The 15,881-nt window shown below is 47.6% G+C and overlaps 1 protein-coding gene across 3 annotated transcripts in view; it reads right to left on the bottom strand.

Moving 5' to 3' along the window:
• Window positions 1-209: 209 nt before the first annotated feature.
• The window catches only part of KDM4B (lysine demethylase 4B), a 61,603-nt gene continuing 45,931 nt past the window's right edge, over window positions 210-15,881 (bottom strand). For all 3 annotated transcript variants that reach the window (XM_039733522.1, XM_039733531.1, XM_039733540.1), the window contains 10 exons: window positions 15,051-15,229; window positions 13,552-13,774; window positions 10,580-10,656; window positions 10,345-10,400; window positions 9,762-9,870; window positions 4,513-4,698; window positions 3,917-4,081; window positions 3,093-3,212; window positions 2,181-2,273; window positions 210-1,494 (listed from right to left, as the gene is read on the bottom strand). In XM_039733522.1, coding sequence (XP_039589456.1) covers window positions 1,309-1,494; window positions 2,181-2,273; window positions 3,093-3,212; window positions 3,917-4,081; window positions 4,513-4,698; window positions 9,762-9,870; window positions 10,345-10,400; window positions 10,580-10,656; window positions 13,552-13,774; window positions 15,051-15,229 — 1,394 coding nt within the window. In that variant the 3' untranslated portion in view covers window positions 210-1,308. The remainder of the gene's footprint in view (window positions 1,495-2,180; window positions 2,274-3,092; window positions 3,213-3,916; window positions 4,082-4,512; window positions 4,699-9,761; window positions 9,871-10,344; window positions 10,401-10,579; window positions 10,657-13,551; window positions 13,775-15,050; window positions 15,230-15,881) is intronic.

Genomic DNA, 15,881 nt, shown 5'->3' with positions numbered 1-15,881 from the left:
TTCCCAAGCAGCTCTTCAGCCCCGGGGGATTCCCAAAGGTCCAGCTGGGAGCTGCCCACTCAGCACTTCAGGGTTGGGGTCTGCCTTTAATGCTCCTTCAGTCCTCAGTGAGCTGAGTCCATCACAGGCAGGGCTTGCACTCCTCTTCCCCAGGAGCAACTCACAGGCTCAGTCTTTGCTTAAGGAAAGGATGTCACGACAATCAGATGTTTGAGGAATTTCTTCTTTAATAGGATAAAAGAAAAACATACAAACACCTCCCAAGCTTCTGTCATGGAATGATTCTCACACTGTAAGGAGCACAACTCAAAAAAAAAATTAAAAAATAAAGAGACAAAGGAAAGAGAAAGGATAAGTGCTAAGGGAGAAGTGCTGCCGGGAGCCTCTGGCTCGTGGGGAGCTAACACAAGCAGCAACAGAACACTGCCAAACCAGGGTGGCACACTGGAACTCAAAGCCATGCTGATCCTGAACTAGAAAGCAACTGTGATGGCAAAGATGGGGAAGGAAGATGACAGGAATGACCCAAACCTGGCCATTTCTTCCCTAAGCCCCTCCCTGGGGACGTGGCAGCGATGCCAACATCCAGCCCAGGGCGTGCAGAGAGCCAATGGCAGAAACACCCCAGCAGTGAACATTTCTTCCCCCACCTTCCCCAGCTTACAAAGATAGTGTTTCTTTACAAAAGAAGAACCCAGAACATTCCAGGACATCTGCTCTTGCTCTCCCTCTCCCCGCTGTAACATCAGTCACAATTCGTTTGGGGGTGAGGGGGGGAGGATTTAATTTATTTTCTGTTTTAAAGCCATAATCTAGAAAAATGTTTTGTGGAAACTTTCATTTTCCTATTTTTGCTTGCTTTTTTTTTTAATAATGCTCATTCATAGAAAACTTCACAAAGGTGACGTCTATGTACAGAAAACACGATTCCAAAGGCTGCTTCAGTAGTCAATGTAATAGCACCTTGAAAGACAAAAGTTTGACAGATCTGAAAAAGTCATTTTGTTAAATTTTAACCCTTTCCTCATAAAAAAGAACCAGTCACAAAGCTCCATCTGTAGAAACTCTTCCAAAGTCTCCGTGTGAAAAGCTGAAGGGTTTCCAAGCTCCCCAGCTCTTGGTCAGCAACTCCTGGCAAGGTCGAGGTAGCAGCCAGACAGGGATTTATTTCCTGCAGTCCAAACCAAGAGGAGATGAAAGAAATTCACAGCAGGCTATTGCACAGGGCTGGTCTTCCATTCCACAGTTTCCTATTTATTTTTCCACTAACTCAAAAAGGGTTAATTGAATATTTTGAATGAATCCTGGTTAAAACATGTTGCTCTGAGTCCCAGGCTGGTACTGTGTCTGCAACAGGCTCTCCATGAAGGCCAAGTAATCTGGGGTTTGTCCATATTCCTCAGGATTCCTTGGATTCCCCAGCCGGGGACGCTTGGCTGCTCTCACTTCATCTCCTGAAAATACATCTTCCTGAGGGGCCCCAGTGCTGAGGGACTGCAGGAGACACAAAACAACCATTAGGGGCACAGCAGGAGCACAGGGAGAGACCCACAGACCCCCTGGGCTGGGAACAGCCTGGGCATTCCCCAGCCCCAGCACCTGGTTAAATGAAATGGCTTTAAAGGGTAAAACACCAGGTCTGAAAACACCCAGCAGGTCTGGAACCAAAAAAAAAAAAATCTATTAAATAAATCCCTCATCTTTTCTAGGCTCAGTAACTGCACTCTATGCACTTAAAGACAGCCTGATCTTGTGTAGATTAAGAGATTTATAGGTAAAAGCCACACTCTAAATCTCCAGTTTGGTGAGAAAAGGGGTTTGGTCCCATGGTGATAATCAGTTCTCCAGAAACCCCTGAGCTGCAGCCCAGCTCACCTCACCCTTGGACAGGATGACTCCATGTAACTGAATTCATATGGTGTAAAATGATCTGAACATAATCTTTTAACCAGAGAAATAAACTCTGAGCTGAACACGTGCAAGAGGAAATAATTTCTGTGCCTCTCAAGCATCCATGGCCAGGATTTCTTCCACTCTGTGTATTTTGGGAATGACAAGCAGTTTTACAGACACAGAAACTGGAGGCTGCATTCACCTAATGTCTAAAAAATACATGAAAAAAAAAGTGAAGGGGTTCTGCAAGCTGCAGCTGGTTTATTGTTTGCTATTTTGGTACCCACCAGGCGAGACTTGACTCTCTTGGGAAGCTCTTCCTCCAAGGTATAAATATCCCCACGCTTCACCATTAGCTGAGAGCCATCCTCAAACTCCACCTGCAGGGAGGCAGAAGATGAACTCAGAGCCAGCACTGAACAGCCCCTTCCCAGCCTGTGCCACCCAGGCAGCATCAGGGGCCAGTCCCCACGGATGTCTCCAGGGCTGCTGTGGAATGAGCACTCCCAAGCTCTGGGGAGGATGCTGAGCCCAAAAAGTGCTGCTCTCAGTGCTGCTCAGGCACCTCTGACTTATCCAAGTGGATTCATTCAGTGCTCCATGGATCCCAAAATATCTGTACTCCAGCTGGCCCAGCACCTCGCATTTCTACTGATTTTTGATTCATATCCTGAAAAAAGCAGCTTTTCACTTATAATAAAAGCAGCCCTCTATTCAGGCCAATATGGTAATAAGAATTTCTTTCATCTTAAACAAAGCATTTTTACAGGTCACAAGGAAACAGCTCCAGCTACTAAAGTACATTTGTATTTCAACCAGCAGAAATAGTCAGCCAGGTACAAAAAACTCCTCCCATGAAACCCTTTTTGCTAAGCACTGATTATATCATGAATTATGCATCAGATGTTCCAGGGATGTTTATTCATGGAAACGTGCACAGCAAAATGTTAAAACTATTAAAAGTTTTTAAGGGATTCTTATTTCCTTTGCCCAAGACTTTAATACACTTTTCTGCATAAAGCAGAAGGACACAGAGCACAGTTTAATAGGGGTGTCAAGTTCAGGCTGGACAAACTCAGAGGGAATAAATCATCTGCTCCCAGATCTCCTCCTGCTCTCCCTGCTCCAGCAGCCCATCCCTGGTGCAGGCTCAGCTCTCCCATCCTGGAGCACACCCCAGGGACCCCTGTGCCACTCACCTGGTAAATGTGGCTGATCTGGGCTGCAATGAACTTGGCCTTGTAGATGATCCCGTCCGTCCACTGCAGCTGCACCAGCTCCCCCTCGGGAGGGGGCCCCAGCTGGATGCAGTCCCTGCTCTGAGGACACAGAGAGAGAGGTCAGACACACAGCTCCACCAGAGCTCAGGAGCCAGAGGCGTGCTAAAAATCACATGGTAATGAGCAATAGGACACATTTCTGCACTTGTGATTAATTGTGGGCATCTCAAACAAAACCAGCCTGGGAGAGCAGGAATTGACTCTGGCAGCTCCTTCTGCTGCCAGCACCCAGCTCATGGACATTTCTCATTACAAATCCCACTGCATCCCATCTCCTGTATCTCAAAAACAAGCAGGGCAACTCAGTGAATCAGTGGCACAATCAGGAAGGCAATGCATGAGCTGACAAATCAGCCTCTTCTAGACATTCCCTCTATTAAGTGAATTCCCTGTTTTGAACCAGAAGTGCTTACGAACAATCTGCTTCCCCCATGAATCACTCTTGTCAGTTGAAAAATAAGATTATTCAACCACAAAACAAATAGGATGAAATTTAGAACAAACACTGCTTTCTGTGAAGTCATCTGCATTCAGCAAGATCACATCTTTGTAAAGCAACCAAAAAATAAATGAGATAATGTCAGGAACAAGATCTGTCATGAAGAGCGAGATGAGATTTTCTAGGCAAGCAGCAACTTAAAAATTAAAATGAAAAAGTTCAGTTTTGCTTTGCTGCTCCAGCCCAGGGCACAGATCACAGTTTGCACTGCCTGTGGCACAGCAGGGTCCCCAGGCTGCCTTACAATGATGCTCTCGGGGTAGACGTTGTCGCTGTAGGAGCCATCGTCGAAGTTGACCTCGTAGAAGGTCTGGGTGCTGGTGCCGATGACCCTGCAGCGATAGTAGAGCCCGTTCCTGTTCTTGGTGATCACTGTCTGCCCCAGGGCCACCTCCCTGCGGAACGGCACCTGCAGGGACACAGCAGGATCAGCTGCCAGCCACAGCTGGAAAGGAATCCAAAATCCGAGGAATCGTGGAATGGTTTGGGTGGGACGGACCTTAAATCTCACCCAGTGCCACCCCTGCCAGGGCAGGGACACCTCCCACATTCCCAGGGTGCTCCCAGCCCCATCCAGCCTGGCTTTGGGCACTGCCAGGCATCCAGGGACACCCACGGCTGTTCTGAGCACCCCGTACCAGTGTTCTACTCTCTTCATAGAATTCTTTCCCAATATCCAAACAAGCCCTCTTGCAGATTAAACCACCCCCAACAACATCTTCCTGGACAATCCTGCATTAAAAGCACAAAACGTTTTGACCCAACACAGGCGGAAACTATTTTTAAAAACCCCAGAAACCAAAAAACCTCAAATCCCCCAGAGCCCAGCCCAAAACCTACGTTCTGGTTTGCAGCTTTGTGCTTGAAGCAGGTGATGGACACCACGTAGGGCCAGTCGTCGGGCTCCATGGGCACGCCGGCCGCGTGCGCGCACGTCACGTGGAAGGACGTGGAGCAGTGCTCGTAGGAGCACTGGACACAGGCCCCAGACACCTTCTTCATCCTCTTCCTGCAGTACACACACCTCTGCAAGGGAACACAGCTGGGGTCACAGCCAGCTCTGCCAGGGAACACAGCTGGGGTTACCCCTCTGTAAGAGAACACAGCTGGAATCACCCCCCTGCCAGGGAACACAGCTGGAATCACCCCTCTGCCAGGGAACACAGCTGGGGTTACCCCTCTGTAAGAGAACACAGCTGGAATCACCCCTCTGCCAGGGAACACAGCTGGGGTTACCCCTCTGCCAGGGAACACAGCTGGGGTCACCTCTGCAAGGGAACACAGCTGGGGTCACAGCCAGCTCTGCCAGGGAACACAGCTGGGGTCACCCCTCTGCCAGGGAACACAGCTGGAATCACCCCCCTGCAAGGGAACACAGCTGGGGTCACCTCTGCAAGGGAACACAGCTGGGGTCACCCCCAGCTCTGCCAGGGAACACACCCAGAGCTCAGACCTCTCAAGGAGCAGAGCCTGGAGCCCTGCAGAGACCCCAGAGACCCCACAGGACGTGGCACAGGGCACAGAGCCCGTGGCTGCAGTGCCACAGCCAAAGTGGTGTTGTGTGCCAAGGGGATGGGCCCACGCAGCCAGGGCTGTCTGTGGGCACCACCCAGGATCTCTCCAAGCAGATCTTGTCACTCCCTCCCTCACCACCCCAGCCACTCAGCCCTGCAGAGCTACTCTGGGCACACACAGCCTGGTTCCCAGCCTGGACTGGGCAAACACCCACCAGTGGTACCAGAGAACTGCTGCACCCTCACCCTGCTCACACAAACAGTGCACCTACACCTCATTAATTCCAATCCTCATTAACTCCAACAGCACTGGATCCTCACAGGTGCACTGCTGGAAAATAACATTTCCATTTTTCTGAAGGAACAGAACACAGTAACTGGGTGGCAATTTGCTCGATTATGTTTAATGGGACATTGTATTGATCAGATCTCATGGAATATAAAATTACATAATGGAACAAAAATACTGTGTGTTTATTTTAGATGCATAAGCATATCAACCATAAATATTTTATTGGCATCCATGTCAGATGAGCCACTGTAGATAATTCAGTCAGTTTTGCAAACAAAAGAAATAAAAACACTGTATGAAAAAAACCCAAGAATTATCGGGGAAAAGGTCTGAAATCTCAGAGACATTTTCACACTCATTTTCTGCAGAGCAGACCCAGTTATGAGGTAAATCGATGTAAGACGTGTAACTGCTTTAAAAAGAAATTACATTTTCTCAAAGCTAAAAATCTGAGGCTGATGGCACTGACAGTGAGCAGGAGCTGCAGTGGGAACAAGACAAACTTCCTCACTCCCTAAACCAGCACCAATTCTTGTTTCCATCTCCTCAGAAATACAGAAAAGGAGATTTTAGGAATCCCAGTCTAAAGAATGGATTCTTGCAAAATGTTTCCAGGGATCCATTTGGAAACACCACTCAGTTTTTGACATTTCCAGGAATCTGTCACTGGTCAGCAAATCCCAGAATGGTTTGGGCTGGAAGGACCTTAAAGCTCATCCCAATCATCCAGCCTGGCCTTGGACACTTCCAGGGGTGTGGCAGCTTCTTCACCTTATCTGAGGCTGGCACAAGGCAAATCAGGGCAAAATTAATATCAAACACATGAGACAAATGTGCCTTTCAGGATTAAAATGAACAAAAGGTGTCCCTGACCGTGGCAGGGGGTGGAACTCCAAAACCTTCAAGGTCCCATCCCACCCAAACCATTCTGGGATTCTGGGATTCCCTCTCCAGGAACACTTCTCTTCCCTGAAAGCAAAAGATGCCAAAGAACAGAAGATTTCTCTTCCTTATTCCTGTGGAATACCCCCCTCCCTGCCTGGGCTCTGCCCCACATTTATATGAAATAAGTCCCATGAATTAACTGAAGGCACTTTGTTTACACCAAAGATTAATTTGGCCTTTTTACACAAACCAACAAAAGTCAGGAAATTCAAAGCCAGAGCCTGAGTGCTGCCAGAACGTGGGTTTAGCCTTTAATAAGCTGAGCTTTTATCACTCTGCAAACCATGTTCCAGAGGCTGATAAGCAGCAGGGAAGTGCCCAGCAGGACTGAGGGGAGCCAACAGCCACTGTGAACCTGTGGATATCCCCTTGTCCCAGCAGTGGGGACAGCTGCTGACACACAGGGGGCTGGGGGAGCATGAACCCTCCCAGGGCAGGAATCTGCCCCTCCTGATGCCAACAGGGCTCTGCCAAGGCAGGATCAGCACACACCCTGTGCCCACACAAACTCCCTGTGACAGGCACAAGAGCTCCACACAGGGATGTTCAGGGCAAATATGATCAGAAGATAAATGTGAGTGACAGTGAGCCTGATGTGGAAGGAGTGATGGAGGAAGTGACAATTCTTGGCTGTGAGGGTGGTAAAACACTGGCACAGGGTGCCCAGAGCAGCTGGGGCTGCCCCTGGATCCCTGGCAGTGCCCAGGACCAGGCTGGACAGGGCTGGGAGCACCTGGGACAGTGGGAGGTGCCCCTGCCCATGGCAGGGGTGGCACTGGGTGGGATTTAAGGCCCCTTCCAACCCAAACCAGTCTGGGATTGTATGAAAATGCAGATCTGGAAGTGTGGGAGATGGGATGGACAGAAACACGGGTGCCAAGTGCTGTGGGAAAGCTGCACAAGGAGATTTAAAAGCATTTTCTGTGAGAGGGGAAAGAGTCCAAAGCACAGGAGAGAAATCTTCAGAATAAAATGCACACCAGAGTCAGGTCACTGCTGAGAGTAAGAAATGGGCTGTCTGCTGCATGGTGAACACTGCAATTCATTTACTCCACTGAGGAATGACAGCTAATTATTCCAAATTTCCACGTCATAAATAATTTACGTGCACAGGCCTGTAATGTGCCATCAATCTGGGAGCAGGAAACTGCAGTCCTGAAAATGGTGCCATACCCACAAATGGACTGAAAAGTCTGTGCTTGCACAGGGAGACCTGGTCCAAGCTTAGAGAACAGGATATTCCTCTCACCAGATCACTGCCACTCCTTGGCACCTCAGCCCTCATCACAGGAACTCAAAACAATAAAAACATATTAAAAAATCAAATTATAACCACATATAACCCCTACCCCCTCTCTCCTCCACTACCCTCATCTGTTTACATCAGCTGTCCTCACCCTTCACATCATTCCTTCTCTCCTTTTCCATCTTTTCCAGCCACAAAGGTCATCTTCCCAATTTTATCAAGTTCTGCACCAAGCCCATCACTGCCAAAGTCAGGAGCTCCAATGCCATCACCTTTTAGTCTCCCTCAGTTTATCTTCCTGACTTCAGCTGCTCACCTCCAAAGCACTCAGCCCCCAGCTCCTCCACTGACTCCCCACATGCTCCAGGAATTACCTGCAAATTCCCATGAACAATCCTCAAACTCCCCACCATGGCTCATGAGTCTCTGCACACAATCTCATCCAATTTACACTCCCTTTGTACCTCACAGCCCACAGCACAGCCCCACTGCCTCTGCAGTCTGCCCTCCAAATTCATTGTTTAATCCTTACCTAACTGATAACTCTAAAACTTTCCAAGTGAAGGTTTGACATTTGAGCTACAAGCCAGGCTCTGGCTAACAGCAGCATAAGGAATATGTGCCTGTAAATTCCAACACTGGCCTATGTAAGTCAAGGCAATTCATGCAAAAATTCTCCATGTTCCCTGAGAAAGGAAGAAAACACGAGGTGCAAATGGAATACAACAGAAGACATCAAACAAAATTTCTTTCCAGAGCTCCAGGAGCGTTTGGACAATGCTCTCAGGGTGGATTGTTGGGGTGTCTGTGCAGAGCCAGGAGTTGGACTGATGGCCTTGGGGGACCCTCCCAGCTCAGGATATTGTGGGATTCTATGAAACTTTGCAGTTTTAATTGAGGAATGAATGAGAAATGGGTGCAGTGGGTCCGTGCAGAGGCTCTGCTAGGCACAGGCTGTGCTTTGGAGCAGAGCAAAGCAGCAGAGTCAGACACACACAGACACTGCCCTGGCTCTGCAGGACTGCCAGGCAGCCAAGGAAGGGTTAAAGAATTAAGTCATGTTTCCTTGTGAGGCTCCATTAAGCAATACAAGTGAGTGTTGTGTAAAAGGATTTTAAGTTCAGCGTTACAAGTGCTGGTAATGAAGAGGATGCACGTTGCAAGTGTCAGCTGATCCATAAAGAGCCACGGCTGCAAGATTTATCACCCTGGCACTGCGCTGCCCCATCACTCCTGCTGAATAATGAATGCTTTTTACATTCACATTTGTGTACAAAACCCATTTGCACAACAGAGAAATAACTCTGGAAGCAGGGATAGGTTCCTCCTAATCTCTCACCCGGGCTCGCTGCACTAAGTAGCAGCTCTGTTAACGAATCCATCAGCACAACCCATCTATCACTGCTCCAGCACCTTCCCCATCCCACACTGTGTCACCCAGCTGACTTCTGTACCAAAAAAAGCAGCAAAAGCACAATTTATTTTGCAATAACACACTATAGTGATGGAGCATTAACTAACATTAAGATAAATTGCTCTGAGCTAATGAATCGTCCATTACTAATCCCTCAGATGAGGCCACACAGCTAAATAACAACTTGGAGCTGGGCTTGTATTAAAATCCTTGCAGTCTTGCCTTGCAGTCAGGGTCAGAGAAATGTTTATTCATTTCTACAAGAGATTTCTTGATAGAAAAAGAGAAATGTTGTAAGGAGAGGTGAATTAGAGATGAACAAGTCAGCTTCTCTCTAGTCACCATGTCCCTCTGCACGCCTGCTGTGCAGTACTTGGATTAAACAGAGCTTTCAGAACACTTTACACCTGACTGCAGGTGGGAAGGAGTCCCAGGCTCTGCCCAGGGTACAGCACACTCCCAGAGAGTAAAGGCACATCTGAAAATCAGAGCTGGTTGTGTGTCAAAGCACTGAGAGGGCTCAGCAGACACAAACAACGCCGCTTTTGTTTGGAAATGAGAGCGAGATCACCTCCAATCTCAGCTGCTTCACAAACCCACACAATGATTTTCTGCCTGGTCACAGCTTTTCCCTTTGGCTCCTGCTCCCAAAGACTGTCCCCAGTAAAAGACACCCACCAGTTTCCACCTCTGCTCGGGGATGGCGCTGATATCCACAGGATGACGCTCGATGACATTGAGGAAGCGCGCCTCGGGGACAGCAATGGCACAGATGACGTGGACCCACCTGGGGAGCGAAGTGAAGACACAAATCAGGGCCTGCCATCATTTGAATGAAATGCTCAGGAGGGCAGTTAACATTTCCCTGCCTCCCTCAGCATCGAGGCACATTTCCAGGGGTTGGCAGCCTTGGCAATGTTCCCAATCGACTGTTAATCAGGGTGGCACAAGGTAAATGTCTCTGGAACAACAGAGACCAACCTTCCCCTACACCTGATACTGCACAACGCTAAACATTCTCTGAGAAGACTTTTCTCTGAGAAGCAGCCACATTCAGCAGGCGTTCAGAAGCTCTGCTGTCGAGCAGCCTGGTGCAGTGTAGGGCAGCACAGTCACTTGGGCTCATCCTGCCAAGTCAACGAGGAGCAGTTCCCTCCAGAACCCCAAAACTCGCTGCTACGCTGAGCATTAAGACCAAATTCACAAGACAAGGAGATTAGGAGCAGCATGGAAGGAAAACACACTCAGAACCAGCACTCACCTGCCATCAGTGGTCATCTGGAGAGCTCCTCCCCTGAGATTGCACAGGCAACATTCCTGCGGGAACACAACCCCTTCAGAACAGGACCCAAAAGCTCTGCCAGGCCGTTCATCCTCCCCAGAAAGCGACCACACCCCGGCTGGGATACCAAAGGCACCCTGAATCCTCCTCCCCCCGTGCCTGTGGAGCAGCTGGGGTGCCAGCAGTGCCAGGGTGTGCTGGGGGCAGTCCTTACCGCTGCCCAGGCGCCGGCCGAGCACCGCGAGCACGACCAGCTCTCGTTCACCAGCTCCGGGCGTATCCCGTAACAGCCTGCAAGAAACAGAGCCACAGCCCCTGAGAGCAGCCCTTCCACAGCCCTTCCACAACCCTTCCACAACCCTTCCACAACCCTTCCCAGCTTCACTCCATGACTTTTCAGTTCAGAAGCAACTCTGAGAGCATCTGAGGAACTGTATTCCACAGGCTCCACCAAAATGGGAATTGGGAGCAGCAGTACTGAAAACAAACCAACCAAACCCCCCCACAGGTAACCCTCACATTTGTTTTTCACTTTTCTAAGGACTACAATAACAAGACTTTGTTTCTTTAGGCAGGAACTGGGCTCCAAGGTGATGCCACCGCTGCTGGAGTGCACTCACACATCAAATCAGGGAAGGGCACTGAATTTTGACAAGGCTGAAGCAGTTACTTTTGTTGAGTGGTGTTATGAGGAAGGACAAGGCCAATAATACTGCAAGGAAATGAAATACCTGCAGTCCACATGGTTAACAGCATTTAATTTATCGTTATAGAAAGTGTTAAAAACATTTCACTTTACAGAGCATCAATTACTGTAACATGCAAACACCAAATCCTCCTACAACACCACCAAAATAGTAAAGTGGTATTATGCCCATTATAAAGGCAGGGAAATAAGAACAAAAAAAGTCCTTAAAATTCTGTAAAAGGCACTGGAGTTTGTCACTGAAAACAATGGGGAAAAGACACTAATACAGTTTTGGAAAAGTAGATCTATGTGATTCCTGCAAGCTTGTAAAGTGAGTGGAAAATTGAAGATAAGCATCTCAGCTAACACACAGCTCATTACACCCAGCCTCCATCCCTCCTCACAAAATCTCATCCAGCCTTCACCTGTCCTAACAAACTGAACAGAAAATTTCACTTGGGAACAACAATCTCAAATTACTGAATTAGACTCAAAAGAAGACATTCAGAAAGCACTGGGATTGCCACCACAGCCTGATTTATAAATATCATCCACTTAACCAGATAAACAGCATGTCAAAAAAAGTCAATACTATGGATCTGCAGTTGCTCTCCACATCTGAGGTCTCTTTTCATCATATGGCAAATCAGGGCAGCAAATTCCACCCAGGCCTAGAACAGGGACAGGGGTGTTCAGTCCAAAACTGAGCTGAGGGAGAGCCAGACCCTGAGCACAGCCTCAAGCTGCACCAGGAGAGGTTTAGATTGAAAATTAGGAAAAATATCTTCATGGAAAGGGTTGTAAAGCATTGGAACAGCCTGCCCAGGGCAGAGGTGGAATCACCATCTCTGGAAGTGTTAAAAACATCCAGGGATGTGGCACCTGGGGACATGGCCAGTGGTGGGCAGGGTGGTAGTGCTGGGCTCACATTTGGACTTGATGGCCTTAAAGGTCTTTTCCAACCTCAGTGATTCTGTGAAGGCAGAAAAATCCCATTTACTGAACCCCAGGTTGTCCCATAAGGATAATCCAAGAAAAATATGCTCTTTTTATGGATTTTGTCAGAAACCTTCCCCAACCTTCCCCTCTCCATAGGGCCTGGCTGCTGGAACCCAGCACAGTTTGAGAGGGCACTTCCCAAGAACACACAGGCTGCCAGCTGGTTTTACAGTCAGCCAAAATACACCTCACCACTGCAATCCTGCAATAAAAGCAAATGGATTGTCTGCAGCAAAGTCAAAGGGATGTCACAGAGCACAAGGAGACAACCAGGCACTCCAGCCTGAGCCTCCATCAGATTTAACACCTGTCCTGCCCTACCCTCAAGGGGAGAGTACAGCCAAAATATAAAGCTGAGTTTCTCTAAAAAAAAGATGGACCTCAGGTCTGAGCCTGCAGATTAACATCATCTTGCCCACACCCCTCTGTCCTTAAAGAGAATTTGGCCACAGAAACCATTCTGATAGACTGGACTACTGCAGGCCTGAGGATGGACAAGATGCAGGAGCCCTGAACTGTGAAGGCAGGATGAAATCTTCCTCCTCACACCCACTCTGCATCCCACGGCCTGATCAGCCAGAAATGACCATAATTAGGGATTCAGCACAGAAACAAAAGTTGCCTTTCAGTTCCCCAGCCCTGCTGAGCTGCACAGGGACCTGCAGGCTCTAAAATTGGAACAACAAAAGTAATTCCAGCTGATGCAAGTCAAATAAGATTCTCCATCTGTCAAGATCAAACAGCTGAACAGTAATTCGTCACAAATGCTAACTGGATGCTGCACAATCTCCACTGAAGGTACACTCCACCAGGATTAATCAGATCTTCTTTTAGACATAACTATCAGGGAAGCAAACAGACATATGTTCCCTTTTGTAATCAAGTGCCATTACTACAAACACTATCACAGACACTAATAAAATATATCTCAAACTACTCCATAATCTCTGCTGCATGCAGGAGCAATATAGCCTCCCCCAGCAGAACAATATTGGAACAAAATATGTGAGAGAAAAGAGTGCAATAAAGCCTTTGAGTTCTGCTTTATTACAAAAAAATGAAAGGTATCAAAAGAAAGAATCTTTTCTGTGAGACAGAGACGAATCAGCCAACAAAATAAGCAGTAAAAAGAATATTGGTGTGTATTTTTAAGATCAGTGACTTCCAAGATGGACTTGAATACACAGATGTGCTTTGAGAGAAACGTTCCCTGCCCAAGGCAGGGGATGGAAACTGGATGAGCTTTAAGCTCCTTCCAACCCAAACCTTTCTGGGATTCCTGATATCCTTGTACCAAGAAAGATAAAAAATGGGACTGACGGGACACAAACCTGCCAAGAAGGAACTCAAATGCAGCAACACACAAACTCCTGAGTTTCTGGGGACCCAAAGGCTTTGGGGAAGGTGAACACTCACTAGCATGAACCTCTCAAATGCAGCAACACACAAACTCCTGAGTTTCTGGGGACCCAAAGGCTTTGGGGAAGGTGAACACTCACTAGCATGAACCTGCAGGCAGCATTTGGCACAGGATATCAAGGGACTGGTTCCATCCTCTCCAATGTAGGAATTTGAAGGAAGGGGCTCGGTGTTTTCTCCACTTGAGGTAAAGCACATCTCTGGGATCAGGGGCTTGGTCCTCTGGCCACACTTGGAAAGGTGCAGGAACGAGGACGGCTCCCCTGCAGAGACTGGGGCAGCTTCCTTCTCCACCTGTGAGGACTGCAGAGAAAACCCCATCACTGCAACCACCTCCTGCTGGCCATGGCTTTCCCTTTCCACTCTGAGCACTCCCCTTGCAAAAAGGTCACCCAACACCTGACACCAAACAGCCAACAAACAGCCCAAAAAATCCTGATTCCCCCTTGCTTCTCCCTCTCTCCCTCAGGCACAGACTGGGATCTGTAATTTGTTGTGGAAGCTCAAAGGTGCATTAGAATAATGAGCAGCTTTTCCTGGTTTTCTTATGCAAAAAATCTAAATTCTTAAATTACAGCTGAAAACACCAAGGAAAAATAAAAAGGAAAATATTACTAAAAGCAAGGCCTTCCCTCCCTCCCTCTCTCTCCCATCCCCTTGGCATCCTTCCCTACTTTTCCTGCAAGAAGTTCTCCTGAAGGACATTTCAAGGTTTCTGGTAGCTGACAGAGTTAATAGCAATGGATAAAACCAGCTCAGCTGCACCCAGTTTTCCTCACAACAGCCAGCAATCAGAACAGATATTTTATTTTCAGTCTGTATAATAAATCATGAGATTTTATTGAAGGGGGAGGTGGGTTCTGCTTTCCTCAGGAAAAGCTTCCAACACAGCTACAAGTATCTCAGACACGAATTCCTGGTGGGCACACAAAGCCAGACTTGGCTTTATGTGAGAACAAATCAATGCACAACTGCACAAATAACTAATTCATCTGATGAATTTTGCCTTTCTGCTTATAACATCTCCCAAAGCATATTGGTAGTTTCCAAAAAAAGGTGATGGATGTGCTTACTCAGTAAATTTTTATTTTGTGGCTTGTTTGCATAAATTCAGCAACTCAGGCCCATGTGGAAACAGGAGCCTGGTGTGACTTTTCTCTGCATGGAACAGTGTTTGCAAAGCTCTTTCAGTGTGATTTCAAAATGAACACTGAGCAAGCCAGAGAAGCCAGGAAAGATAACAAAAAAGGCTCCAGCCACTGCCAAACCCAAACACATTTCTTTGGTGTGCAGATTTGTATGGGTTTGTCTGTATCAGAAACGTCTGCATCCTAACTCATCCATCTGAGCAGTGGCAGAGGTTTAGATGAGGTATTAGGGGAGATCTCTTCATGGAAGGTGTGGGCAGGCAATGGCACAGGCTGCCCAGAGAACTGGGGTCACCATCCCAAAACACATGGAGACAGAGTGGGGGACGTGGCTTTAGGGTGAACACAGTGGTGGGGGGCTGACAGCTGGACTTGATCCCAAAGGTTTCTTCCAATCTTAATGATTCCCTGACTCTGTGACGAGGAATTACCTGGTTATAGGGGTAGAAGAGGGTGCAGACAGCACAGTATGGCTCACTCAGGGCAGCAGCTGCATTGAACTTCCTTTCAGCTGGGAAATTAAGTGCTTTGTTCTTCCACTGGAAGGAAAGTAAAGATTTCAAAGCCTCTGGATCACTCATATCTTCCTCTCCAGAAAATGGAAACATTTCTAGAACGAAAAGGAAAAAAGAGAAATCCCAAAACAATGAGCAGTAAGTAAAGGCAAAAGAGCAGAGGCAAAAGGAGCAAGGGTGAATTAAACAGCCCAAGGTGCACCCCAGAGCTGCCCTGCACACACCAACCCTGGCTGGGGGTGCCCTGCTTCAGTGTTCTGGTACAGCCATTCCCACAGCTCTGAGCCTGCCATCTGCACTCCCCACCATCCCTCCCTCTGCTACAACTCTGCCAGCAACTGCTCCTGCTAATTAGTTTGCTAATTCTTTATTTTATAAACCTTTAAAAGGTCCTTGGCATTTCACGATTAAACCACTGCCGAATCCATTTGTGGCAGTCTGGGGGTCCCAGTTTCTTACCCTTCCTTATGAAGGAGTTTTGAGTCACTGTAAGTGTTAAAGACATTTTCCACACAAGGCTGAATGTAAATCATTCCCTGCATCACCAATATGCAAAGTTTCCAAAAGAACAGGGAACTCAAAAACATCTTGGAAGAACATTATCCCCAGAGCTCAGCACATTAAACCAAATTGTTCACTGCTTCACTGTTAATTACTGGAAATAAGCAGTTTATGTTCTGCTCTACAAGTCTAAGTCTCCTCCCCAGTTCTCCCACCCTTTGAAGATTTTCTTACTCTTGGGTTACC

This window comes from Passer montanus, unplaced genomic scaffold, assembly GCF_014805655.1.
Source record: "Passer montanus isolate IOZ18808 unplaced genomic scaffold, ASM1480565v1 scaffold112, whole genome shotgun sequence".
Taxonomy (NCBI): Eukaryota; Metazoa; Chordata; class Aves; order Passeriformes; family Passeridae; genus Passer; species Passer montanus.
This window is presented reverse-complemented; position numbering and strand designations above follow the sequence as displayed.